Consider the following 27,633-nt stretch of genomic DNA (forward strand, 5'->3'; position numbering starts at 1 on the left):
ATAAAACAATCAATCCTATGACCAACGGCTGCCTTGCAAGATTTTGATAGCTTTCGGGTCTACTCCACCCATCTACATACGTCGACCCTAGCTGCTGTTTCGGCTATCAGTAACGCCACAGCGCCATGCTGTAAGGGAGTATGAGAAAATAGATTGTATGCATCAGTATCATAGATAGTTCTGCCTGGCCAACGACCTAGGCGGCTAGGCTGGTGCATTGTCATGCAGGGAGTAACCTATATCACGCGGTGTCATAAGCTGCATGTATGTAACTAGGTATGATACCACAAGGCTGAGATTGAGAAGGGCAGATATGAGTACGGCCCAATACAACACTTCGAGGCTAGGCCCTGGGTCGTAGCCTCACCTATAGGACACGCAAAACGAATTATTAGAGGAAACAAAGGTTTTAACCTCTAGATATTGCTTTACATTTACTACTGCGCTACAAGCGGCCAACCTGCTCTGGCTCTTTGCACTCGGGTTCTTGTGCGCGTCAGCAACGCGTGCCGCCATCGCGCGCACAATCAGGACTTATATCTGACCATATCGATATCTTGCACCTTTTCATATTTATGAATTCATTCCTGAGGTTTTAGGCAACCGTAACCTACACATGGCCCAGGAGGATGCGGGGCGACCCCTCCACAGCTCTGGGACCGACGGCAGGCAATCCTCAGCGCTCGCAAGTCGCTCTACTCAGAGCCATGCAAGCCCTAGCCGGGAAAGGCGGGCCACCAACAGTACTTATAAAGTTGGCGATGGGACGGAGTTTCCACGTTACTTCCTACAAATTGGGCAGGACATCAAACGGACGCGGGGATACGATATGATCCAGGAGTAAGTGAACGCGTTTTCCATAAAAACCATGTCCTTGTTACTCTTGAACCCCCTTCCGAACCCGAAAGCGTTGCAACCTATCGCCCGATATGACGTTTTCAAAAGTTCCCCTCCGCTGCAGGCTTCAGCTCATGGTGTGCAACAAGGAAACAGGCATCAAAGGCAACGCGGCGCGAGCGCGTGTCATGGTGCTTCTACGGGAAGTGCAGGTGCGGTTGGGCCGGGACAAACTCAGTGCGCATTACCACACCACTACATATGCCATTCGGGAGGCGATCATGTCCTTGACGGAGGAAGAAATAAACGACGGCAAAAAGGAGTATACGAACATACATACGTACGCACAAAAAGGGCATGCACGTGTGACATTCTCGGGCCAGTTCCTGCCCGCGGCTCAGATGCCCAGAGTGCACTGGGGGAACGGCACGGGTGCACAGCCGGCCAGGGCGCTGTGTCCACTCCACGCAATATCGGGCCGCGCCGCCGTCCGACATTGTCCAAACAACCGGCCGAACAAAGCCCCCGGAACGTGTATCTTCGAGCCGGAGCATGTGTTGAAGCCCTTCTCACGGAAAGGTCGCTTCCCCCTTCCAGCCACCTTTTGGGTGTACGAGGCTAGGCTGTATGTGCGGCCGTCAAGCACTTTTCATAAAAGTTAGGAATGGGCGCGGGGTAAAGCTTGCGAGGCAACGAAGTGACATTGACAAACCACCCACAAAATGCATACAGGGAGTGTTGGTCGGTTTGGAGAACAAGGTGGACGCTCAGACGTACGACCTAGGGGTGTTCAACGTGGAGCGCTCCGAACTGAGAAAGGTGCGTATGTATGTATGTATGTATGTATGTATGTATGTATGTATGTATGTATGTATGTATGTATGTATGTATGTCCAGATAGATAGATCGATGCCCCAACCCCAACCCCACCCCCCTACATGCAGGAGCTCCGAGACCAGAAGGCCAAGGAGTTTCAGCCCCTGCACACCATCGACTTCCGCAGTACGGAGGTGAAGGACCTCCCCCACAAACTGAGGGCGCTGTTTGAAGATAACCAGGTGCGAGCTGGGGTGGGGTGTGTTGCTGTGAAGAGGTTCTGATCGGGTCTGAGCCGCGATGAGGAAAATGGCGATGTGGCGTTGCTGCGGGGGGTGTTTGCGGATGAACGGATGGGCGTGGTCAACATGGGCGATACACGCGTGGGTGAGGGCGGTTGCGTTCGTGTCTCTGTGAGGGCGGTGGGCAGTGGACAGTGGGGTGCAGACTGGGGGTGTTCTCCCCATCAAGAGACCTCCCTTGGGAGGAGGTGATGGACGCTAGGAGGTGAGGCCCCTTTCGGAGGGGGATGAAGGGGGGAGGGTTTGAGGCACACCGCATGTTTCCCCTCCCTTTGCCCTCCCATCATCCCGCCGCCTGTGGGAATATTCAATTACAACGTGTTTTCCCTCCCGGGCCGCTTTTTCGTTGTAGATCCTGCGTGAGCAAGTACGGCAGCTGCAGTACTCTCTACGGAGCGCGGAGGCGCGTTTGGAGGTTTCGGAGCGGCGCGCAGCGGCGCTGGAGACGGAGAACTTGCAGCTGGGCATTGCGCTCCGGGTGCGTGTGTCTGTGTCTCAGCCTCCCGGGGGTTCTGGGGAGGGGGTGATGCTGGGTTTGCACATCGGCATGAAACAGGCAATTTGCTGTGTACATACATACATACATACATACATACATACATACATACATACATACATACATACATACATACATACATACATACATACACATACATACATACATACATGAGGTGTATTGTTATCATGTAACTTGAGAGAACGGAAAGGAAACATCGGAAAAAGAGAAAGGCGGACCGGAGTAAAGCGGCGAGGGACATCGTGGAGGGCAGCTGCAGAGAGATTTCCTTTCGGGGGAAGGGTATAATCCGTACGCCCGTACGCCACCAGCTCAGGGAACCTCGCCCTGGGTTGAAAAATACTACTTCCCCTCCTTTCCCCCCAAACCGACAGCCCTTTCTTCCACCCACACTCCCTTTTACCCCCCCCCCCCCGTCACCTTTCTCTCACGTCGCCTCAAACACGGTGATACAGTGTGGTAGGTGATGGCACCAAAAAAAAGTAATAACATGATATGTTGTCGACCCTCTTGATCACCATGTATATGGTTGTGGTTGTGGTGGCGGTGGTGGTGGTGGTGTGTGTGGCAACCCTGCATTATCGCGGCACCGCAGGACGCGGGCAGCAGCGTGGACATTGCGCACGACATGAGACAGATGCGCGAGGCGGCACGCGCGGCGGAGGCGCGAGCCATGCAGCTGGACATGCAGCTCATGTCGGTGACGGAGCAGCTGGAGAGCGAGCGGCGGCTGGCGATGCAGAAGGCTCGCCACGCGGCCGCCAGGCAGGCCATGCTGGAGTCGCGGCTCGCGCAGGCGCTGAGTACGACGACCCCGCCGATGAGCGGCCGGTTTGTTGGCGGCGGCGGAGGCAGCGGAGGAGGAACCGCCCGTAAATCCAGCGCCCGGTCCGGCATTGTGTACGATCCGATGTTCACGGACGACGGCGGCAGCTTCAGCGGCCGCGGCGGTGGTGGCGGCGTTGAGCCCAGTGGCGGGTCGGTGTACGCCGCGTCGTCCCTGCTGGATGGCGGCACTGGCGGCGGCGGCGGCATAGCCGCTGCTGCCGCTGCGGCGGCTGCCGCTGCTTTAGACGCGCGATCTTCCGTGCATTCGCGTGTACATTCGACGGCCAGCGCCGGCGCCGGGAGGTCCAGCGCCGGGAGGGAGCGCTCCGTCAGCCCCCCTAGGAGCCCGAGCGGCCGATCTATCAGCCACAACCCGGGAAGTGTCATTCCGACACTGTACCCGCTCTTCAATGCAAAGCAGCGGCCGATTCACGCTTTTTCAGGCGAATCAGGGTCATGGCTCAATGGCACTACCCCCGGCAGCGGCATCGTCGGCGCCGCCGCAGGCAGCAGCGGTAGCGGCGCCACCGGCGGCGGCGCCGCCGGAACCATTAGCGGCAGCGGCTTGCCGCCACCGGCCGGTCTGGTCCGCAATTCCAGCCTTACGGATCGGCCTATGGCTAGGCCGAGCAGCGGCGGCGTGGCCCATGGGTCGACAGGTACGGCAATCGAGTTATTGCAGGATGGACGGCCACCATCGTCGACCTCGACGAGTACGAGCAGCCCTGGCGAACTGGTACGAGCGATCAATTCCTCGGCAGTGCTCACATCTCGAACGTTGCTGCCAAGCGTTAGCGGCGCCAGCTCCGGTCGCCCGGGCGGCAGTGTCGCTGGCGGCGGCGGCGGCGCCGCGGCGCCGGGAATTCTTGGGTTACGAGTGGGTTCGCTAGTCGGCGGCGGCGGCGCCAGCGGCATTGCCGCGCTGCGGCGAAGCACAGGCAGCGAGGACCTGTCGCTTGGACTGGCCCCCGCCGGCGCCGCCGCCGCCGCCGCCACTGGCGGCGAGGCCACTGGCCAGGACCTGGTCGGCCGACCTGGCGGTAGCAACCCGGTTGAAGTGGAGGAGCCCGGCCGAGTGGGCGCTGGCGCTGGTGCGTCGGGGGGATTGGCGGCGCAGCGGGAAATGGCAGCGGCGGCAGCGGCGGCAGTGTACGACAGGGAGCAGTGGGCTGCTGAGGAGGTGTAATAACCCGGGCGGCAGTTGTTACATGTTCAAGATGGTACGACATGTTGGGGTAGACAGATCTCGGTGTACGGCATCCCGAGTGGCCCTTTCAATTGCCATGCGCCAAGTTACAAGGGGACTACAAGCCCCCCACAAGTGTGTATGTATGTATGTATGTGGGGGGGGCTGAGTGGGAATATTCGGTGAACGCCTTGTGCCGCCGGCTTGACCCGTTCCCTACCCGCTCCCCGGAGTATGGAAACGAACAGCCCAGCTACCGCTTCATCCGCTGGTGTTTCAGCAGCAGCGGTTGAAGCGGTTGAGGCGGAGGGGGGAGCGGGGGGCTCTCGTCAGCTGGTGGCGGTGGTGGTGGCGGTGGTGGTGGTGGTGGTGGTGGAGCCGCCGCCTTTTTTAGGCGCGTTTTCCTAAGGCCTTGGACTTGCTGGCGGTGTACAGATGATTTTGGGTGTATCGGCGAGTGAGTGCAAGTTGGGCGTTGCTGCAGGTGCTGCAGGTGCTGTTGGTTGCTGCGGGTATTGATAGGTAGTTTGGGTTTGGATGGTCCACGATGGTGGGAATAACAAACGCTGCTGCTGCTGCTGCTGCGGCTGCTGCGGCTGCTGTGGCGGTGGGTGGAGGTGGTGGTGGAGGTAGCTAGGGATGAAATAAAGGAAGCAGCTGCTATGCTACTGGTCGTATGTTGCTGTACTGCTACCGTTTTACTATGGGTGGGCGCCGCCGGGGGTTGTGCGCCGCGGTGTGTGAGGTGCCGTTCATGGCGTTGCTAACCGCGTTGCGCTGCTTTTTTGTGTGTGTCTGTGTGGATTCCTCTTCCTCTTGACTCAGCATCATATCAAGTGCGTGAGCAGCCAGGTGGGGGCCAGGTGGACTGATGATGATGAGGGGGAGGAGGAGGAGGAGGAGGATGGCGCAGTGTGGAGAAGGGAGTGCAGAGTGCAGCGCAGTATGGCTTTGACTCTAAGCTGTCTGAAAGTGTCAGCCGGCAAGAGGGCTCTGGAGAACTGAATCATTATTATTATTATTATTATTGCCGTCGTTGGCGTTGGCGTTGGCTGACTGGCTGGCTGACTGGCTGACTGGCTGGGTGGCTGACTGGCTGGGTGGCTGGCTGGCTGGCTGGCTGGCTGACTGGCTGACTGGCTGGGTGGCTGACTGGCTGGGTGGCTGGCTGGCTGGCTGTGCGGGTTGTGTCACACTGTGGCGGTGTGTGGCGCGTCATTTGACGGCGCATCATCATCACGACGGCGACCGAGAGAGGTGAATGGAAGACGTGCTCCCCCGTTCATTTCATTTCAGTGGGGGGGCCAAACACACACACACATGTATAGGAGTGTGCGTCCGTCACCTACTGCCCACAACACCACAACTCAACAGTAACTTTTCATTTCGGGTCGTATTCTTACTGCTTCCGCGGCATATTGTTGGCGGCCTCCTTTGATCTGACGTGCACTGGATTGCCATATTGCCGTACATACGGCACAAGCCTAGGGCCTTATGATGACAATGCAATGTGTTTCAATGCAACGGTCACATGACCGTGATAGATGTGACGCCCGCCTGGCCGCGTCCTGCGTTTACTTCTATTCCTCCGAGCAACAAACGTGAAAGGCTTCAATGGGTGTATTTTCTTGCCTTGCAAAGGCCGAGCCCCCGGTTGGGCGGAGCAGGGCGGAGGGGAAGAATTCCTCAGGGGGTTCCTTCTTGGAAAGTCCTCTGTTTTAGGGTATAGCTCCATGCAACTTTGGTGTGTCCCAACTTTGGGTTTTATCAATATTGGGAGGGAGCCCTTTGGTCTTCTTCTTCTTCTTGAACCCGAAGAGACGCCCAAAGATGCCCTTTTTGATTGCACCTGGGAGACAGCCAACCAACCGGCCTTAAGTCAGTATACTAAAACGTAATAGCAACAGCCAACATATTAACATCCAGCCTCAACTTGGCGCCAGAGCAGCTGAGTCAGCGAAAGGAACAGCCTCACCACACCCGGCTACCTGACCGACCTGATGCCGTTGCTAACGTTGGTACCGTTATTGCTGCTGCTCCATATCTTTCCCGTTCGGGACGCCACATCATCATTTCATCCCCCCACCTTCACACATCTCCTGCCAACCAACCCCTCCCAAGTGAGGCTGCAGTAGTGCCACCGTGCGGGTGTTAGGAAAGGAGGACATATCACTGTAAGGTGTGCGTGCCCTGGCCCTTGAGATAACGATAGTACCCCGCCTCCTCCTCCTATTCCTCCTCGTTCTCTTCTTCTTCTTCCTCCTCCTCCTCCTCCCATTCCTCGACTTCGTCTCCTTTCATCGCAGTATTCGCCACCACGGGCCCGTACTCACGCACTCATTCCCACCCTCTCCCATACGTTTCTTCTCTTGCAGGCCTTACACCCGGACCCGCACCCACGTCCAGACCCGCACCCGGACCCGCACCCACATCCAGACCCGCACCCGGACCCGCACCCACATCCAGACCCGCACCCGGACCCGCACCCACATCCAGACCCGCACCCGGACCCGCACCCACATCCAGACCCGCACCCGGACCCGCACCCACATCCAGACCCGCACCCGGACCCGCACCCACATCCAGACCCGCACCCGGACCCGCACCCACATCCAGACCCGCACCCGGACCCGCACCCACATCCAGACCCGCTCCCGGACCCGCACCCACATCCAGACCCGCACCCGGACCCGCACCCACATCCAGACCCGCACCCGGACCCGCACCCACATCCAGACCCGCCCCCGGACCCGCACCCACATCCAGACCCGCACCCGGACCCGCACCCACATCCAGACCCGCACCCGGACCCGCACCCACATCCAGACCCGCACCCGGACCCGCACCCACATCCAGACCCGCACCCGGACCCGCACCCACATCCAGACCCGCACCCGGACCCGCACCCACATCCAGACCCGCACCCGGACCCGCACCCACATCCAGACCCGCACCCGGACCCGCACCCACATCCAGACCCGCACCCGGACCCGCACCCACATCCAGACCCGCACCCGGACCCGCACCCACATCCAGACCCGCACCCGGACCCACATCCAAGTAGGCTAGTTGTAGCAGGAACAGTAGTAGCCGTAGCACGGTCAACAACCGTCGCCGCCGCTGCCGCCGCAGCCACTCGTAGCGTTCCTCATCGGCGGGTTCTTAACGAGCGGTCTGGTACACCTTCATCTGGCCCCTGGCCGATGCTGCGGCGAACACTGTGTCGTCGTGTTGGAGACATGCGAGGTGGACGCAGTTGCGGGTATGAAGATGGTCAAGATGGGGAGGTTGGAGGGGGGTTGGGTAAGGGACGTTTGGAGGCAGTGGCAGTTTGCCGTCACTGTCTATTGGTCTTTTCGCTCAACAGAAGCGTGCACTTTGTTTCCCATTCCGTTTTCCTCGTTTCGGTGTGGCACGAAACATGCTGGATGGATGGATGAATGACGTATTTCCCGTACCGCCTGCGTACGGTTCGAGGTACGGCGCACCTTGCTCGGCCAGCTGCTGCCACTCGCGGTTAAAGGGGTGCTCCGGGTCGGCCAGCGGGTCGCCTCTGTCGTAAAGGAGCGATGACCCGGGAAGGGTGTGTGTCGCGTGTGTATATATATGTGTGTGTTTCGTATACGCACTTCGGTGGAACAGAACCCTTGGTGGAGGGGGGAGGGGGTTGGCCGTAAGAGGGCAAATATGGGAGCTGGGTAGGGAGTGTATGTTAGGAAAAACGTATTCCCCTTCCTCTGTTCTGGGTACGAACGAAGAAATGCGTGCCCCCGGCAACGGCCCTCCAGTCGGTCGTCCGACAGGGGGACAGAACGCCGTACTGCTCCAATCTGCTGGGGTCCCCAACCCGGACTTGGACCTTAACACTACACAGCTCGAGCATCACAGAGCTCAAGACGCGGCATCAGCACACCGCGCAGCAGCTGTAGCGTGTATGCAGAAACAAACCCACGGCGACTCGTTACACACACAATTATATCAACGAAGCGCCTTTCAAGTTTTGGGGGAGGGAGATTCGTGGGGGGGGAATTGTTTCTCACTGTCTCTGAGGCCTCTATCTGTCCCCGCATGCGGTCAAACCGGGACTTACCGCCTCTCGTTTTGCAGCAGCTCTGCGGGCGGCGGCGTCAACTCCTCCAGGAGGTCTGCGGTGCGGTGCCGTGCGGTGTGAAGCAGCAGCATGTAGGCAGGGCTCGACAGGGCAGACCATCTGCCACATGTACACGTCAGGACTAGGGCCACGGCAGCCAGGGCTTTTAGGGCCAAGGCCACGTAGGCCGCGAGGTACTTTGTGCGACAGTCTATCCGCAGGCCAAATAGATAGACTGCATGCCTCTGCAGCTAACGTACAGAGGAGATGCTTCGTGGGCTGCCGTACACTGTATACATGCCGTCGTACGCCACACATGGGCAGCTGACCTGCCCACGGTTTGCGAAGGATGGGAGGACCCTGTGTCTTCTTTGCTGTGTCCAGCGGTGTTCGTTCATATCTGCGGTCCTAGCTGCTGTTCTGGCCTTTCTTCGCGTGTGGTGCTAAGGTTAGGATTGGGGGGGTTAGGTTAGGGGGACGGAGAGAGGGAGGGAACCGGGCAGATCAGGCATCAGGCAGGGAAGGTGAGCTCACCCAGCGCCTCAAGCAGCTTCTGATGTGCTTCCGGCGGTACGCCAATGCCGTACCTGAGGGAAAAGCCTGGAGGGAAAGATGCCAGGTCATCGCGCATGGAGGTGGACAGGGAGGGGGAGGAGGAGGGCCGCGCTCCACATTGCCGACCATAAACCAACCAACCGCAAAAGTATCGCATTACGTAGAACAGTCTGTGTTCCGCACGTGCATGCGTTACATCCTTACCACGCCGGGTTCGCAAGACGCCGCACACTCACTTGCGAGCTTTTCACCTTGAGCCCACACGCCGTGACCAAAAAAAGGGAGAACCCACCCCGGGAGGGAGAACTCAGAGAGGAGGTGGAGGGGATGTTCGCAACGGCAACCCCTGCAGCTCCTACCCTGCGTATCATAATCCCGGTCGCCTCCGTGTGTACGGCAGTAGCCCACAAGCTCTGCCCAGTGCGCGCGGTTGGCCTGCAGGAAAAGGAAAAGAGCCGTCGAAATCCCATAACTCCCACAACCGCCGGAGACAGGGCATCAGTCCGATCAAGTCTACTAAGAGCAAAGCTGCCCCGGGCCCCGACAAGAAGATGATGACAATGGAGGATGGATGCCATCATTCATTACACGTCAGGATACCGCCGTACACTGAGTTGCCGCCTGCTCATGACTCATGCCCACGCGAGTAGTACACACTGATGCCTTCTACATGTACGGCGGATTGTACGGCACCTGAGAGTACATGTCGGCCACCGGCGGGTCGGGCCGCAGGGAGCCGTCGGGGTGGCGGTAGGTTCGGGGACCCCGGTCACGGACCCTTGGTGGAGGGGGGGATGGGGGTGGCCGTAAGAGGGCAATTCTGGGAGCTGGGTTGGGAGTGTGGATTCTGAAGACGGGTTCAGTTCTTAGTTAGGGTCATCCACGAGATTTAGGTAGGTCTTGGGCTCGGGGGGAGGTTTGGTGGCCGGTTGTTCCATAGGGTCATAATGGGTCATGATGTCGGATGTCGGTGACATGTGTAATTGGCGTATTGCGGACCGACGCGGAACAATGCACAGCAGCAGCAACAGCAACAGCAGTAAGCTGGCAGCACGACTGGAAAGAGCATCAAGACCCAACCGCCGCCAGCCCTCCTACATCCCTTGGCCATTCCCTCTTCAACTCCCCGTCCACACTACTCGCGCGTTCAGTACCTTGCAAGGCCTGGCAAGGATGCTGGAAAGTATATGGTCCCACCGCAACTCTATCGTTCCCTTTGGTCGTTAGTATCCTTTATCACTTGCTTTGTTTGAAGTGCGAGGTAGGATGGTGCTTATAGGCGATCTGGCAGCCCTTGAGCCCTCGGCTCGTATCAGGGCGGTTTGCAGGTACGGGGAACGCAACCCACGACCATGTAACACACACACACACACACACACAGAGTACCTTGCAAGATGAACCCTTCACCCTTCGCTACAGTCAGTTGCGCACGCCACTCTCAACCGCCTGAAAGCTTGACAGCTAACTAAGGGGTTATCCCTCCCCGGATTCTCACTTAATGCCCCATCGAAAACCCCCCTTCCCTTCCACGCACCTCGGGTGCATGTACGCGCACGCTTCCCAACCCATCACATCCCCACCCCCGGTATTAACTAGGGAGCACCAGTCGTCCACGGCAACATGCCTGCGTCTGTACTGCTCCACGTAACGCTCGTACAGCGGCTGCCACGGTGCAGCGGCTGCGGATGCTGAGGGCCCGGCGCCTGAAGACGGAGCTGCAGCAGGGGCTGCTGGCGCAGATGCAGCTGTTGCAGCAGCAGCAGCGACGGGTTTTGGAGACGGTGTCGCAGCAATGGTGGGAGCAACTTTTGGGGCCGCGGCTGCGGCATCCAGGCCAGTTTCCTTGCTTGAGCTATGACGGTGCACTGGGGCTGCCTGCATGTTCCAGGCACAGGAACCGCACAAGGGCTAAATTAAACGGAAGACAATTGCCGCTGTAAATGACGCATGCGCATGTAATCTCACGTGACTAAGTCATTCTTATATCTTGTCGATTCCTTGTCGTGTTATCCTTTGCTTGTTGCGTAGTGTTTTTGACCATGCGTCGTTAGGCAAGCTGCGGAAAGCACTTGAGCGTTCTCGTGGCTGGTATCGAGCCGCAGACCCGCAGGTTGTACCCCCCGGGGGTTATGCTCACCCGCTCGCATGTAATTGAGAAGACTCAGACACATGTGCACATCCAAAGCCGAGCAGTGCAGAGGAACACAAGATTATGGACAGAACGGCTGGCGGACAAACATATAGACAGGGAGACGGTAGACTTGCTGCGGAAAATCGAAGGATGGTAAATCATAGTTATTTCCATAAAAGTGGAAAATCCACACCACCTGCTGCTGCAGCTGTTGCTTGGCGACGTAGTCGGACAGTCGGGGCATGGTGTGGGTCCACGACAATCTGCTTCCAATTTCTACAGCTCCTCTCGCAACGTAAGAAGGAAGGGGAAAGAGCGATAGATTCGAACGAAGAGGAGTAAAGTGCGAATGTGCGTGGAGGATGGGAAATGGCTCGGGCAGTTCGGACGTTTTTCCCCCATGGGAAAATCCAAGAAAGCAAGCGCCAGGAGGTGCGATCTAGGAAGGTTAAGTTGCCGCAGGTACGGCGCACGACGCTTGAAATAACCAATCCCTGGGAACACACTAGCGTGGCACGGCGGTTGGAAAGGGCATAAATCTGGTCCCTGTTTTGCTCATGTTTATGACTTCAAGTCTTTAGGTCCCAGCTAGTTCGAAGATCGAGAAGATACAAATACAGCATGTTTTGGAAATCACGGAACTTGTATAGAACGTCTATGGTGGTATTGCGAAACACCGGGTATGGTTGAACAGCAGGTGGAGAGCAAATGGGCTCGCAACCGTCTTAAGCCTTTTAACCAGCGAACCCGTACAGGGTGCGGCCTTTCTGGTGCTTGAGCGTGGACACAACATCCATGGCTGTGACGGTTTCGTGGCAAGCGATGGCCGTGTAGCTGACCGAGTCATGAATGACGTTCCTTAGGAAGCTCTTGTGCACCGTGCAGGTCGTTATGTGGATGAGTCGCTGATACTCTTGACACCTTTATTGCGGGCGAAACGGCAAATGTCGGGCGGGTTAAGGACGGGTTCGTTGGTGTTTGGTGGATGGCTTTTGGAGTGTGGACAAGGGTGAGGGGCTTTTGAAAAGGTGTCCCCCTCCCCTGGTCCCCACAGACACTCATCCAACGGGCGAAATCCGGATAGGGCAGACACCTCAGGCAACACCCCATAATGCAATACCTGACATTGTGAGGTGAGCAGCAACCTGGCCTCGAAAGAAATGGTCAATACAATCTCGTCAAAGGTTGCTGCGATCTTCTTTTTTTTGAGTGTAGTACCTGACAAGGCTGACATGCACAAACCAGCGGCGCACCCAGGTTACAGCATTTCCGTACTACCTCACCGATGCGGTGGTGTTGAAAAACACCGGCGCAATACAAGTTAGGATATCTAATACTCCGGTTTGCACTCGACCGCATCATGGCGGACTTAGTCACACGCCTAGGTGAACCTGAGGTTACAGCTTTGGGTTTCCCTCTCACACGTGTTTGGGCAGCTCGCACAGCTGGACCCGCCGCACCGCCCTCTGGACCTCGCGAGACGTGACAGTGGGCTTTCTTATTGTAGCGGCTGAGCTTAGAAGGCTCAGTGGCGACCTTCCTTGACATTGCCTTCAAGCTATTGCCCGTGTCTGTATGCGCCTGCTTGAGCCCCTTGTAAATGTACTGCTTGTAGGTCTCGCTTTTTGACACCTTCACCTTCTTCTTGGCCATCTTGTCTCTACCTGCAGCGGGCGCCTTGGCGGCCTCTTTTGATGCTACCTTCTCCTCCTTTCTGATGCTACCCTCTCCTTGATTCTCCTACATCTCCTACACGATTAAATGGTTTATCAAGGAGCTATTCCTTAGTCTATATTCCATATAGGAATAAAGAGTTTGAATTTATCGGTTGTCCGTTGCCTCGGTACGAATGAACCAAAGATAAATAAGCTGTGACGTCCTTCCAAAGCACACGTTCAATTCTTTTGATTTTATCCGGCGTTGATAACGCACAGTTAAATGGCCGGCCGTGGCAAGGGCAAGACTGCTGGGAAGAAGGCTGTCAGCCGAAGCGCCAAGGCAGGACTCCAGTTCCCTGTAGGCCGCATAGCCCGCTACCTCAAGAAGGGCAAGTACGCTGAGCGAATCGGTGCGGGAGCACCCGTGTACCTCGCTGCTGTGCTGGAGTACCTGACTGCCGAGGTGCTGGAGCTCGCTGGCAATGCCGCACGCGACAACAAGAAGAACCGCATCGTTCCCCGCCACATCCAACTTGCTATCCGGAATGATGAGGAGCTGGGCAAGTTGCTGGGTGATGTGACCATCGCCGCTGGCGGTGTTCTGCCCAACATCCATGCTGTTTTACTGCCCAAGAAGACTAAGGGCAAGGCTGAGGACGGCTCTGCTGCTGTGTAACGTATGGGGAGAGTTGTGCTAAGCTCAAAAGTCGATGGCTTTCTAACCTCCTTCCAAGGAAACAACCTTGCCCAAACTGCAACCCAGCTTCATCAAGCTCCTCTCCATGTCCAAGAGAATAGAAGCAACGGGAGCTCGTCGACTCACCAGTAAAGGGAATAGACAGCGTTGGTGAGAGCGCGCAAGCGATTTACAGTCACTCATAGCTTTGAAGAAACAGCACACATATCGTGTTCACTCCGTCACCCTTGTCGGTTAAAATTAAGCCTTGAACAAAACATCAGCTGCACACTGTACACAGCTACACTGCCGAATTCAGTCTCCCTACTCCCCCTCCCACACTTTTCCCATCTCCTCCCCCTATTCCACACTTTTTCTCCGTGCATCCCAGGCAGCAATTCCGATTGTATACTTGTCTGATTTTCTGTATACAGAAACGCATTGATGAGAGGGACTGTCAACTCCGGTGCGGCTCTCAGCCTTCCAGGCCGTGCCAAACCAGAAGACCTCCCGCTCCGCTCCCCCCCCACCAACCCTCCTCCAGCCGTCTACGGTGAACAAGTGAAACGGAGCCAAGCAGCAGCGTAAGAGCCAAGGCAAGAGGAAGACTCAGATAGCCGCCGTCCGCAACGTCGCGGCCGCCTCAGTCAGGCCATGGATGGTGGACAGCTCCGCCTTGGCTCCATCTACAAGCAACCTGCAAGAACAGACCGACCCACGGGTCAGTTAGGCACATGTCGCGGCGCGGACTGGCAGCAGGAGACCTGGCGAAGCGACAAATTGCTTTAAAACGCCATTCAGCCCCGACTATCACCACACCCTTCACTCCTTTCCCCCGATCCTCTTACGCCCTAAACGCCCTGATGCCTTATGCATCCCCTCGTCATGTAACAAAGTCACGTTTCCTTCCAGTAGCTGCCCACGCTGCCACACCTGCGTCCGAATCGCAACGCACGCCGCTCACACGCCGCCCGCACGTCGGGGTCCGCAATGGAGTCCATATCCGCCACGTGGGCGATACCCACCAGCCGCCGGATCAGGAACGCACCTGCAAAGTGTCCATTGACCAAGGCATTTCATGTTTCGGTTGGCTGGGTTAATTTCGGAGAGCACGGGCGAGTCAAGCGAACGCAATTCGAGGAGGGTACGGTTGCGGGGGTTTAGAAGGGAACAACCCTAGGAATGCAATGCGATGCGTGTTGGTGAAGATAAGAAAATAAGAACAGGCTACGGACAACACATGTGTCTCCCTCAGTGGAAAACACCTGGATGGAAAACACCCCTCCTCTCTCCACATCACTCGTCACTCCGCCCGCGTCACTCTTCCTGCACCCATCACACGCCTCAAGCTATGCCTCCCCTACATGCACACTACCAACACTTCTCCCCTACACCTCTCCTGCCACCCCGAACCCAAACCGCAATCTGTTCCCTGCCCCTCCACTTACCCATGAACTTCACCGTCTCGTGGAAAAGCTGCCGCATAAAGCCCTCCTGGCAGGCCGCCAACACCTCCTCCGCACCGCTGCTGCCGACACCATCCCCACCTGGCGCCTCCGTCAGCACACCCGGGTACAAGTCCCCACGGGCGCCGTGAAGCGACCACATCTGAGTGAAGGCGGTGGAGAAACCCGTCCAGGTATCCACCATGCAGGACAACAACCAACCTGGACGATCAGAAGGGAAGACAATAGCAGTCGCAAAGAGCAATAAGCTTGACAGATGAGGCTGGATAATGAGACTGGATACTTGACCACCTAAGGATGACACGTTCGTCAAAGCTTTCCACGACAACAAAGCAAACGGTTAGACGTGGATTTGCAGACGCCCAGTTCACCAACTGGAGTCCAAAGCCGTTACGCAACTTACCCGTAGAACGGAGAGTGTGTGTGTGAGAGAAAGGGGAAGAGAAAGTGAGCACATCCTTCTTTGTTTTGCGTGTTGGCCCATCTGATACCGCCATCCCAACACACAACCAACCACGGCTCACCCCGCTGCGCCTCCCTCTCCCCGGGGTCCTTCTCCTGGCCATCCGATGCAAAGTACGCCAGAAGCAGGTTCGCCAGAATCTGGGGGAGGAGGTAATTGTATGATAATGCAAGAAATAAGGGATCACTTGCCGAGCGACATCCAAAGCCGCAAACTGCTGGAGCCCAAATCAGACGAACAGGGGGCGTGAAAGAGGGGGGAGGGAAGAGCAAAGTGGGTCTACGGTTACTAAAACAACACCCACCGCTAAATCGGTTCCGACCCGCAGCCCGCAGAAAGTCCCACTGCACCCAGCACTCTAGCCGTACTCAAGACTCAAACCCAAATGCAATATCCAGCAGAATATAACACGACCCGTCCATCTTCTTGCTCGCTACAAATAACCCTCGTCACTCAGTTACCGCCACCCCAGTAGCAGCCGTGCAAGTGCCGTACCTTGCCGACGTCAAAGGCCATGGGTCCATAGAATGCAAACTCCGGGTCGATGACACTGGTTTCGGAGTCAGTGACCATGATGGAGCCTGGGAACGTGGGGAAGGGGGAGGGACCGGGCGGGGCGTGCGGAGGTGTGGGGCATGGGGTGCAACACCGAAGGAACCGCATCAGAAGCCTTTTCCTATAAACAAGATGAAGAGGACGCTAGCTGGGCCCGCAGCAAACGATCCAAATCCCACCCCCGTCACTCCCACCCTTCATCCCCACAAACCGGTGTGCAAGTCTCCGTGAAGTAGAGCTTGTGGTCGGCTGCAAAACAGCCCCTTGAGCTCGCAGGCCGCCACGCGAGCCGCCACGTCAGACTGCAGCTCAGCCACATCAGCATCGAGCTGAGGGCTGGTCCACCTGCAAAATCAGTAGCAACATCAGTAGCATTAGTAGCGGCAGCAATGGCCCAGTAGCAATGACATCTGTGGTAAAAAAAACATGTCGCGCAACGAGTAGCAGCAACAGCGGCATCATCACCACCTCCACCACTACCACCACCAATCGCTTGTGTGTCTTCTGCGTGCGCCCAACAGCAGCGACCATATCCACACAGGTCTCACACCCCCTTTTCCGCTCTCCCCGGACCCACCTGTTGTTCTTCGCTTTGTAATACGGCTCCGTGAATATGACCTGCTCCGTCAAGCGGCACATCTCATCATTCTCAAACTCAGCCACCTTACGCCTGCAGGCGGCGAGTTACTGACATCAGTATGCGTGTTTCGTTCGATTGAAAAAGAAAATATTCTTTTTCAATTACAAGTCTCGTGCAGGACCTGGGTGAGCCAGAGGGGCAGGACCTGGCGAAGATAGCACACTGAAGTAGCACTTGCGTTTCAGGTGCTCATGCACAATAGCGGGAAGGAGGACGACAGACCCGGGAACGGAAGGAGAAAGCTAAAAGCAGGCAAAAGAGCAGCAGAGCGGAAAGGATGCATGCACGTGGGTAATAGGCCAAGCTGCACGCAAATCAAGCGGCAAGCCAAGCCAAGTAAATGACCCCTTCCTATACACGTTTCACCTCCCGCCACTCTGGCCAACCCCTAAAATCCCCATCCCCAACCCCCATTCCTACCCCCTCCTTTGCCCCTCATAGCGTCTCCGAACCTTCCTTTCCCTCCCCTACTCCTCTAAACCTTACAAGGAAAAAAACCACAGTCCTTCACATCTCCCGTACCTGAACGTGCTGCTGTCCAGTTTAATGAGCGACGTGTGAAACAACGTTCCCGCCAAAAACGTCGCCAGATGCCCCGCCAAACCAGGATACACCGCTCCACCCATTAATCCCCGACGCAGAATGATAAAGGGCGGCGCCAAGTAGCGCATCGCGATCAACGCCATGTCCTTATCGTACAGGTGTACGGCAGGCACGTGCGCGGGCACCCAGGCCGCCTCCTCTGCCAGCGCCGCTGCTTCGATCCGCACGCGGTCTTGGGTTAGCGGCCAGGACTCCCCCACGCAACGAACGTACGGCAGGGCTTGCTTGACGCAGAGGGAGCCGGCGGGGCCCTCCAGGATGAACACAAAGTTGATGTTGCCGTCGCCCACCTGCGGGTGAGTGTTATGTGCATGTACGATGTGTTTGCGGGTGCTTGCGCTCGTGCTTACGGTGTTGTGCTTTAAGGATCTAAGCCGCGACATGCATGCTGAACACATGTGTTTGGCTGGCACCTGGCACCGTCTTGATCGGAACGCGCATGTGTAATTAAGTATGTAAACATGTATGTAAGTATGTATGTACGTCAGCAGCCCGTGCTGAGAACCCCTTGCACACGGCTCCCACTCCTCCCTCCTCCTCATCCAACCCCCCTCTCCACCCCAACCCCCAACCTCCCCCCCATATCCGCACCTCCTTGACGCGCCAGCTCTCCACACTGTCCGCAGGTCCCACCCTCTGCTGCAATGCAGGTCGGGCGGCCACGTAATGCTTCACCGACTCGCAGTCCAGGGCACGGAATCCGGGGGCTGTAGTTGTGGCGCTGGTGGTGGTGGTGGTGGCGGTGGCGGTGGCGGCAGCCTCCGAATCCGTCGCAGCGGTCGTCTGGTTGTCGCTCTGCGGCGGCTGCCAGAGGCCGAGCTGGGTCATGAAGGCACGGACCTGGGACGAGGTGGAGGGTTGGGATGGGTGCTCTGATTCAGCTGAAACGTACGGCAGCTAGCCTACTCGTGTGCCGTATTCCCTCTCCGTATTTTCATCCCAGAGGCTATTCAGCAGACCGTCCTCCCTGCCTCCCCCCTTTCCCCTCTCCCTGCTACTCACCTGAAACACCCCATCCTTGGTCTTGGGTATCATGCCCCGCTCCGTAATGATACCCTCAATGAGGCCGCCTGAAGGGAAGGGAAGGGAAGTAATCATGGCCACACTTGAAAAAGGAAAAAGGACCGGGCTGCAGGCGTCCAAATTTCGAAACTTCTGGAGCTGAAGCTGGGGGTGGGTGGAGGGGGGAAAGGGGGTGGGTGGAGGGGGGCCGGGTGAGGGTGTATGTGTGTATGTGTGCATGCAGATACGTATGCATGTGTGGGTGAGTGGGTGGTGGGGGGTTTGTAAAGCAGCCCGGCACAACAAGGGATTAGAGGGAGGCGTTGGGAAGAAAAGGAAATGCAAAACACGACAATATCACCTGTTGCCTCGAACCCCCGATACCACCCAGTCTTCCCTTCCGTTGGGCCCCCCTCTCAACACCACCTGCAACCAACATCGACACCCTAAACCCTACTTCCTCCCTGCGGGCGCTGTCGTACTCACACGGCGCCACGTCGAACGAGGGGTTCCACACATTGACTCCCTCAGCCGCCACCCGGATGCCCCTGAAGTGGGTCACCTCCTACCGGGGGGGAGGGGGGAGTATATGCAACGGGGGGGGGAAGGGGGGCAGGGAGGGGAGGGGCAGGACAAAGCACAGACGATTGACGAAAAGGAAAAAAAGAGGGAGGGGTGGGGAGGTGCAACCAAGCATGCAACAGAAAAGTGGATCAACTGCAGACGTCAGGGGGCGAGGCGGGAGATTCGAACAATGCGAAACCCTAAGGAACCATCTCTGCCGGTGGAGGGTGCAGGGCCGAGAAGATGGTAAGATGGGCACACATACACATCCTTCTTCTCATCAACTCCAAAACCTATAGATTACCAAAACCTAACCAATATTTCGCTGCTGGACTTGACTGGAATGCTTACACTTTTCGGCAATGCGTAAGGTTGCTGCCAGTGCGTGTGTGTGTATGTACGTATGTATGTGTGCGTGTTCCGTCCCATCATCATGGGGTCCCACTCCAATCCTGGACGACTTTTCAGTCCGTAAAAACACAGACATACGTACAGACATACACACACGGCCCCCTGGGGGGCCCCCTACCTCACCTCGTGGGTGCGCTGTTCAATGACGATGTGGTCCCCGGAGGGCAGGTGGGGGTCGAGGGTGGTGGTGGGGGCGGCGATGAAGAAGGGGATGTTGAAGTGGGCGGCGGAGATGGACAGCGACTTGGTGCCGATCTTGTTGGCCGTGTCGCCGTTGGCAACAACACTGTGCGCCACACATACGCACACACATACATACATGCATACTCATATCACTTCTGCTCTCGGAGGTTCCGGGTTCAAATCCGCCTGCCGACCCCTCGGGTTGTGTGAATTGGGAGGTGGGCCCCCATCTTGTGGACGGTGTAGGACGTGATTACATCGATTTGCGAGCTGACCAGGAACCAAGTTGTGGCGCCGTTGATCCGCTAGATTTGGTTGGATGCTGGTGGTGAGTTGCTGAACCCATTCTGAAGTCGGATGGGGTGAATGGATTACGGTACCCCTCTCGCAGGGAAGAGCAGGGAACTGCCTCGGGAAAGGGGGCCGCTGGTGAAGCTATACCACCCTGTAACAACATCATACTTAAATGCATGCACACATACATACATACACACATACATAATACATACATACATACATACATACATACATACATACATACATACATACATGCATACATGCATACAAACAGACCCACGCACCTAGACGAGACAAGAAGGGCGAGGAAACTCGTGACCAAGGTAGTCTGGTCTTCGCATTTTGGAGCATTCGTCTTAGGGTTTTCCTTAGCGTAGATCGTCTATGCTTAGTCACACCTCCCCCCTCTCCCTCCTCCTTCCGAGGGAATCAGCCGTCCCCAATATGAACTCCCAGCTGACATCCTAAATCACACACATACATACACACACCTCCCGTCCGCGGGAGAGAGTTTAGGCAGTCTTTCCGTTGGGGCTGGGCAGCAGCCCCTGGCCTGTGTCAGGCGCGGTCAGATTCTTGTAACGTTCACACATATACACACCCGCGCGCAAACACAACTGCATACACAAGCGCAGATGAAAGCACGCATGCGCACACAAACAGGCGGCCCACGGTCCGGTCACTCACCGGTCTGCCCCCACCACGACCGCATCCACCTGCCCTGATGCCATCAGCGCAGCAGCCGCGGAGTCGCAGATGAGCGTGGCGGGCAGCTGGTCGTGAGCCAACTCAAAGGCGGTGAGACGAGCACCTGCAGCAGAACACACCCGGACCCAACCCCCGGAGGTCACCACCACCATTCACCACCAATCGCAGCCACCACCACCAATAGAAGCAGCATTGGATAAAATGCCGCCCAGCCTCCAAAAAAAGCAGTTTGTGGCAGTTTACGATTTTGCGAGTGAGCATGTATCAATGGAAACAGCATTTCCTATGTGACATGAATCTCGCACGTGCGTGCGCGGCAAGTGCAGGTCGTAATGCTGGTGCATGTTGTCGAGCTGAACCAGGTGTTTGGATTTCATCATCGGGATCGTTGAGGAATCCCGGCGACGTACTTATCCCCTTTACCTACTACATGCCCACCGCACCACCACCACCCAGAGACACACACACACACACACACACACACACACACACGCACGCGCGCGCGCGCGTGTGCACACAAATGCACAACCATCCACGGTGGGATATGGACGGTAAAGCAGAGTGAAGAGAGCCTCCCTCTCGCCCCCGGCGACATCCCGACCGCCTGGAGGGATGTCGGTCTGTAAAAGAAATCCTAAATCCCTGACCCTCAGACCCCCACTCGCACAGGGACGTGTAAATCCCTTGATCACGCCTCTGATTTATTGGATAAAGACCCACATCGCCCCACCACCGTTACCTCCACCGAGCACCACCCCCAACCCACCATTCCCCCACCCCCCCACCATCACCACCATCCTCACCACAAAATTCCCCACTACAACCCCTGACCACCAACCCCCGACCAAGACCCAAATACTCACCCTGATTGTACGGCCGCGTTTCCGTACAAAACGCATGCTCCAGGGTGCCCTGCTCATGTAATGCCCGAATGACTCCCAACGCGGTGCCGTACCCTGCCGTCGCCAAGCTGCCGGTATTGCAGTGCGTCAGCACGCGCAGCTTCCCCCCAACCCCCCGACCCCGAGCATGAGCGGCCGCCAGCAACGCAGCAGCGCCTGTAGCACCCATTGCCTGAAGAAAGCGGGGATATCAGGGTGATCCCTTAATCAAGTCGGATTAAGTGAAGTTTGGGCATGGCATTGTTGGGGGAACAGAAACAGCTGCGGGAGCGATGGGTTTGGAATGGAAAAAAGGAAAGCTGTGGACCGTACGTGGCTGTGCGTCCGCATACGTGTGCGTGCGGCGTGGTGGAGGGCGCTAATGGTTGCATTGTCGTGAGGGCGTCAAGGTTGGGGCCATCCAGGAAGATGGGAGGATAACCCAAAAAATGGAATAATACACTCCAAAAAGCAAATGCGCCACTCTCCTTTCATTTTCCCTTCCCCTTTCCCCCCTCATGCTCTTTTCCATCCCCTTTTGTTTTTACTCCACCTCCCTCCTCCAACATCAAAACCACCCTCCCACCACCGAACCAGCTAACCTTGTTGGATGCAATATCCTCTACGAAGTATGCCTCCGCTGCGTCCATGACGGCAGAGCAGACCGAGGAGGGGGTGGCAGCATCAGCTGCGGCGGCAAGTGCAGCTGCGGCCTTGAGCTTGTTGGCGGCATCCGCCAGGTTCACTGCCGTGGGGCGGCTGGGGTGGTCGGGGACATATGCACATCCTTTTGCATTTAGAACCTAAAAAGGAAAAAGGTTACGTATGAGCAACGCAGTTTGCGCTTGAATACTTTTTACGTAACTAGGCCAAAATAGGATCTGTCTTTGAACGAGTCTGTTTAATAACTATGAAGTCTTTGTGGATAGTAGTTCGACACAAAGTGCCCAGAGGATTGGGTGCTTGGGGAATGGCGGATTGTGAAGCCTGCTTTGGAGGATGTGGGGCAGGGCGATTTGGGTGCAGGCCACGTGTGCGCATGGTGTAGATGGCCGCTCGTACGGCAATACATTTTTTGGGCTGGGCTGCCCCAAGGCAACCACGCATGGACAACATAAATCTTTGTTTTCTTACACAATCTTTCTATGAATTAGCGCAGATGCAAGATTTTATTGCAGGAAAAAGTTTTAGGTGGCAAAAGCTTGGAGGCGGCGGGGCCAGGCCACGGGGCCAGAGTGGCAGAGGGGCAAGGGTGAACGCATGGCATCTGAAGGCCCATGGGGCCACGATTTTGAGGTTGTGAAATCACGCGTAATATATAGGTTAGGCACCCGACGAAACCCCTTTCCCTGTCGCTTTGGCATGCCATAATTGCCCTGGACGATTTGGGGAAGGTGAAATGGGTCCCACACCTGGTAACAAGATAATCCAAAGTAGAATTAATATAATCCGTTGCCTCCTTCACCGAGCTAAACTCTGTTCCAGCGCCTTTATGAGTTTGAAGCTCCACCGCCATCGCAAGTGCACCGGTACAACCAATCGCAGGCGCTCCACGCACGACCATATCGCGAATTTGCGTCCATGCTGCTTTCACATCTGGGACATCTAGATACGCCGTTTGGAAAGGCAGCAGCCTCTGATCCAACAGCTGCAAGCTGCCGCGTGTGTACCTAATCGCTTGGAGCGATGATGGACTTCCTTCGGGCGCCATCGTGACACATGGACAATCAGAAATTCCAGGACCTTAATCAGCAGCATTCAACGTTTGGCTTCATCGTACAGCCGTACAGTTTCAAGTTTGGTTGCTGCATGTTCGCAACCTGCTATGCCTCACTTTAGGTTTGGAGAAGTAAAATATTAAAATATCCTTGTAAATTTGGTGATGGCAAAAGTTCCGTTATGTTGATGTGTTGGGGGTGAAGGGTGCGTGAGCGGCAAGGAGTTGGGTCGCACCCGATAGCATGTATGGTCCCCGATTCCTCACTTTCGTTTCAATCACAAGATTTCCTTTGCAATAAAATCTCTTAGTCGTAATAACTACAGTATAACCAGGTAGAGTGCTGCGTTTGCAAACTAATTGGCTTCGGTTAGTCCGGCGGATCCGAACGGTTGTTGTTTACGAACTGACTCCCACTCTATGGCAACCAACGTGTAACACGCAATATGCTAGATTCCCCCCTTCGCAATGGGACAAACATTACAGTTGGCGACAATTGAATGCCGTTCATGATCATGCCTGTTATGCCACCCGTCACAAGCATGACCAGAAAGCGGGTCCGATACATAACCTAGTCCTCAACTGCTCATCCTCCAAAGCTTCCGTCGATAGGCTCAGGCAAAAACGAACCATTCTCTTCCTCGCCCGCTCCCTCTCATACACACATACAGACACACGCAAGCTCCAACGCGCTCAATATCCCCACCTCCATGCTCCATCTTTCTATCAACATATCTATGGAACCCCCCTCTCCCATGACGTTCAAGACATCTCAAGATCTCCCTCGCTCATCTCTCCCTCACGCAAACCCCATGCTCCTAAAATACACCATCACTGCCACCACATCAGCACTGCGGGGCTGTCCGCCCTCCCACCATCCTCACGGCTTGCGGGACTCTCATCGTCCTTCGAAACAAGAACTGCCAACCACCAACTGCATGATTGCAAACGTCCACTCGCAACGACTCTCCCTGTTGCAGTTATATCACAGGCGTCCACCTGTATGTATGTGCATTCACTACAGGCCATTTACATAGTGCCCATCAACACCGCAACCGCTCTCCCCCCCACCCCACCCCCGCAACTATTCCCTCCTCCCGGCGAACCCTCAGCGCTATGCCAGGGTGGCGGTGACGCCCAAAATTACATCATATATTCCTGTTCTTATAAACCGTCCAACCAGGTCTGAATGAACGACCTAGAAAACCCACTTCACGAGGATTGGCCCCTGGGATTCGTTTTCGTTAATCAAGACGTGAACCAAAATGTAAAAAACAAGACATGATACAAGGCGTGGAAAGCACACGCACACGCAAGTGTACCTGGGCTGTTACTAGTAGCACGAGACATCAGGTAAGGTGGGAAGGTGAGGCAAAAGGCATCCGTAGTGTGCCGTACTGTACTACAAGCCACGTCATATAGTCGTGTACCAAGCCTAGTGAGCTTTTCGTCGTATTGCAAAACAAACAAATCATCAAGGCTGTGGTCAGCTTGGGTGCCGGCTGTCACAACAGCCGCCGCCGCCGCCGCCGGGAGCCCACAGTGTCGACGTCAGATCGACCCATCCTCCTCGCCCTCCACCCCACCGTTCTGCAGCGTCCCACTCGACGGCAACCGAATGTACGACCCCGCACTATCATGCCGTACAACCGACAACCGCCGCAACGGCGCATTTGCCACCCCCGCCGCCAGGTCATTGGCCTCCTCTTCGACGCCGTTTTCCCAAGCGGACAGCCGCCGCCTGCTGCCGAGCTGCTGCCGCCAAAATGCGCCACCACCGCCGCCACCCCAACAGCCTCTTGGGCTGTCCAGGGACGCGCCACGCCTGCGGAATCCCTTGTCCCCGTTGGCGGCGGTGGCGGAGGCGGCACCGTCACACCACCGGCTTAGCGACAGCAGCTCAGAGTCGCTGTCAAGGTCCTCCGGACCGCTGCCCTCCGAAACCACAGCCTTCATGCCAGATCCAGAAGCCTCCGCCAGCGCCGCCGCCGCGCCGACGGCCGCGTCAGCGCTGTCGCCGCTGCCGTACAACGTGCATGCCGAGTCCGTCGGGGCGATACCACCGCCGCTGCCGCCCTTGCCGTACACAGCGCGCAGCATGCGGTCAAGTACTTGGTCTTGACGCGTCCAAGCCACGCAAATCTGTGCGTGCATGAGCTCTGGGTGTACGACAACGGTCGCGGGTGTGTGGTCTCGGAGCCAGTTCTCTAGATATCGAGGGCACATCAGGTCGTCGCGGCCTGTGTGCGGGCCGAAGAGCGGGAAGCCAGGTATCGGTTTAAATCTTGTCGTCGTTACCGAAATCAAGTCTTAAACCTCTATTACCAACCCTCAACCTCAAGACTTTATAAAAAGAGTTAGTAATCCGATAAACCCCTAAACGTCTCGTGGTGAAGCAACTCTCCGCACTTCCCATGTAGCAGCAAACATGTGTATGTTTCACCTCGCGTTGCGTTACTCTCCGAATCTGATCGCAAATAAACAGCACCATGCAAATTGCAAGAGCACCAAGCACGCACACGAGGCAACCACAGAATATTGCGACACAAAAACGAGGACGACGACAAAGGCGAAATAAAAAGAAAGCACAACCATAAACAACACGCAAAATGATCTTACCTGACAGTACTACCGTACAGTGCTCCGGAACCATATGTGCCCAGAGATTGATCTCACTCCACACCACGCGTCTACAGAGGAGCGATGTGCAGTGCAGCTCTCTTGCCGGCCCAAGCATCAGCAAGTCCAGGGCAAGGCCAGCGGCAGTTCGCAGCAATCCCACAGCGCCCCCAAGCAAGCCGCCGCCGCCGCCAGCAACGCCTGCCGGCGCGGCACTGCCGCCACCGGCAGGTTCGTTTTTGGAAGGCTCACAAGCCACCTTCGCCAGCGCCGCCGCTGGCGTGGTCGTAGATCCCTTGGCCGTCATGGCGGTAGTAGCGGTGGCGGCGGCGCGTGTCGCCGACGCCGCCGAGGCGGCCGCCGCACCCAGGCGGCGATAGATAAAATTTCGCAGCAGACTCGGAATATACATGTTGAAGCAAATTGGATCCAGCATGGTGACGTGCCGTACAATGCCGGGGTGGGTCTGCATCAGCACGGACGCTACCGCCGTACCGAACGAGTGCGCCAGCACGGCAGCCTGGCTGCAGCCGTGCCGTCGCAGCGCCGAAACCACATCCCTAGCCAGCTGTTGCATGCTGGGGGGATGACCCCCTGTCCAGCGCTGTGAAATGTGTTTTAGCTCAAAGGCCAGGATGGGCGCGCCTGCGTGTCCGTTTTGCGTTACCGGGGCACTTAGCTGTTGCCAGTATGCAGTTGATAGAGCGTACCAGTACCTACACATCTACACATCTACACGTCTACACGTGCCCTGAACTTTTTCACCACATTTGCACACATTGATTCCAGGAGGAGCTGGAGGATGTCGGTTGAAAATAAAAGCCATGAATGCCGCGGGTGGGAGCCGGTAAGAATGGCACACGACTGACGAACCAGCAGAAGAAAATAGTCCAGTACAGCGAAATAAGCGGGAAATTCTGTTGTACGAGCAGTAGCTGTAGCTCACGCAAGAAAGCTCCGAGCTACTGCGCTTCTGACCCACATCGCCTTTGCATATGTCTGTGGTCGCGCGGCTAAAACACAAATTGAATCCGTTCAAGGCGAAAGATTCCGAGCGGAGCATGCCGAGCGGAGCATGCACATGCAAAGCACGTGCTTCATCATCACAACTAATCAAACAAAGGCTCCAGCAACAACTGCAAAAACCCCTCAGTTCCTGCCGTCCGTACATTGTTCCAACGAGGCTCTCGAGACGTTCTTCATTAAGGCTGTGTATCCTAACGGGATATCGGATATCCGCCGATCTGTACTTTTCTGATGTCGTGATGATCGACATTTACCCCGTCCAACAATCATCGTACCTGTTGCCGCTAGCGCCACGAGAAGCCGGAGGTACGGCATAAGCCCCATGCCGACACCGTGCAAAAAGACAATGGGCACCGGAGCTCCCCCTTCCCCGCCACCCGTGCCGCTGTTCGCGCTCGGCATGTTCGCGATGTAATAGTAATGATCGCCAGGATGAACGCCTTCCTTGTCGTGCTCCTGACGCGCGCCTCCAGCACCCATCGCCTGCGGCTGCGGCTGCGGCGGCCGCGAGGGCGGCAGCGCCATCCTCTTGAACCCTACGGCTACCAGCATGCAGTGGTTGATCCAGGACATGGCCTCCATTGCCACGTAGAACGCAAGCGGGCGGTAAAAGTGCGCTATTGGCTCGATCATGTGAGCCATGAAGCGAAGGCCGGGGGTTGTGCCAGGCGACAGCCCACGGCGCGATGATGGCTCCGCCGCCGCCACCGCCGCCGCTACATTTGATGCTACAGGCGTTGTTGCTGCTACTGTACCCGACGCAATCGAGTCACGGATGCAGTCTGCTGTAGTGACATGTGAGGTGAGGTCCTCAGGCAGAGATGCCTCGGCCATTTCAAGTGCGGCTAGGGCTGGGCTTTCGGGCTGGGGTAATAAGGCGTGTTGGACGTGTTCATTGGAAG

The 27,633-nt window shown here is 56.7% G+C and overlaps 6 protein-coding genes across 6 annotated transcripts; 2 read left to right on the top strand and 4 right to left on the bottom strand.

The window, feature by feature from the left end:
- Positions 1–616: 616 nt before the first annotated feature.
- On the top strand, positions 617–4,894 carry VOLCADRAFT_89813 (uncharacterized protein; the record flags this gene model as incomplete). The annotated part of the gene is made up of 7 exons (XM_002949346.1): positions 617–840; positions 962–1,049; positions 1,435–1,656; positions 1,782–1,895; positions 2,308–2,433; positions 3,068–4,391; positions 4,767–4,894. 7 exons carry the CDS (start codon positions 617–619, stop codon positions 4,892–4,894), a joined length of 2,226 nt encoding a protein of 741 aa, XP_002949392.1.
- A 1,310-nt stretch (positions 4,895–6,204) lies between these two features.
- Positions 6,205–11,506, bottom strand: VOLCADRAFT_89814 (uncharacterized protein; the record flags this gene model as incomplete). The annotated part of the gene is made up of 10 exons (XM_002949462.1): positions 6,205–6,335; positions 6,573–6,612; positions 7,670–7,704; positions 7,975–8,039; positions 8,577–8,631; positions 9,111–9,176; positions 9,368–9,566; positions 9,825–9,909; positions 10,666–11,006; positions 11,459–11,506. The coding sequence occupies 10 exons, from the start codon at positions 11,504–11,506 to the stop codon at positions 6,205–6,207; spliced, it is 1,065 nt and encodes a 354-aa protein (XP_002949508.1).
- Positions 11,507–11,831: 325 nt separating this feature from the next.
- On the bottom strand, positions 11,832–13,200 carry VOLCADRAFT_104307 (uncharacterized protein; the record flags this gene model as incomplete). Its single annotated transcript, XM_002949463.1, has 2 exons — positions 12,546–13,200; positions 11,832–11,917 (listed from the first exon to the last, which is right to left on the bottom strand). Exons 1-2 carry the CDS (start codon positions 12,913–12,915, stop codon positions 11,832–11,834), a joined length of 456 nt encoding a protein of 151 aa, XP_002949509.1. The 5' UTR covers positions 12,916–13,200.
- VOLCADRAFT_101861 (uncharacterized protein) lies at positions 13,201–13,596 on the top strand (the record flags this gene model as incomplete). Its single annotated transcript, XM_002949347.1, has 1 exon — positions 13,201–13,596. One exon carries the CDS (start codon positions 13,201–13,203, stop codon positions 13,594–13,596), a length of 396 nt encoding a protein of 131 aa, XP_002949393.1.
- Positions 13,597–14,543: 947 nt separating this feature from the next.
- Positions 14,544–18,025, bottom strand: VOLCADRAFT_42791 (uncharacterized protein; the record flags this gene model as incomplete). The annotated part of the gene is made up of 8 exons (XM_002949464.1): positions 14,544–14,644; positions 15,045–15,263; positions 15,587–15,665; positions 16,021–16,106; positions 16,292–16,425; positions 16,658–16,750; positions 17,243–17,613; positions 17,915–18,025. Coding segments are annotated over 8 exons (1,194 nt in total), but the record flags the coding sequence as incomplete, so codon positions are not given.
- Positions 18,026–18,220: 195 nt separating this feature from the next.
- On the bottom strand, positions 18,221–23,080 carry eif2C (eukaryotic translation initiation factor 2B alpha; the record flags this gene model as incomplete). Its single annotated transcript, XM_002949465.1, has 7 exons — positions 18,221–18,393; positions 18,812–18,890; positions 19,424–19,586; positions 20,468–20,591; positions 21,352–21,562; positions 21,972–22,128; positions 22,782–23,080. 7 exons carry the CDS (start codon positions 23,078–23,080, stop codon positions 18,221–18,223), a joined length of 1,206 nt encoding a protein of 401 aa, XP_002949511.1.
- Between the last annotated feature and the right edge of the window lie 4,553 nt (positions 23,081–27,633).

This window comes from Volvox carteri (genome assembly GCF_000143455.1).
Source record: "Volvox carteri f. nagariensis unplaced genomic scaffold VOLCAscaffold_14, whole genome shotgun sequence".
Taxonomy (NCBI): Eukaryota; Viridiplantae; Chlorophyta; class Chlorophyceae; order Chlamydomonadales; family Volvocaceae; genus Volvox; species Volvox carteri.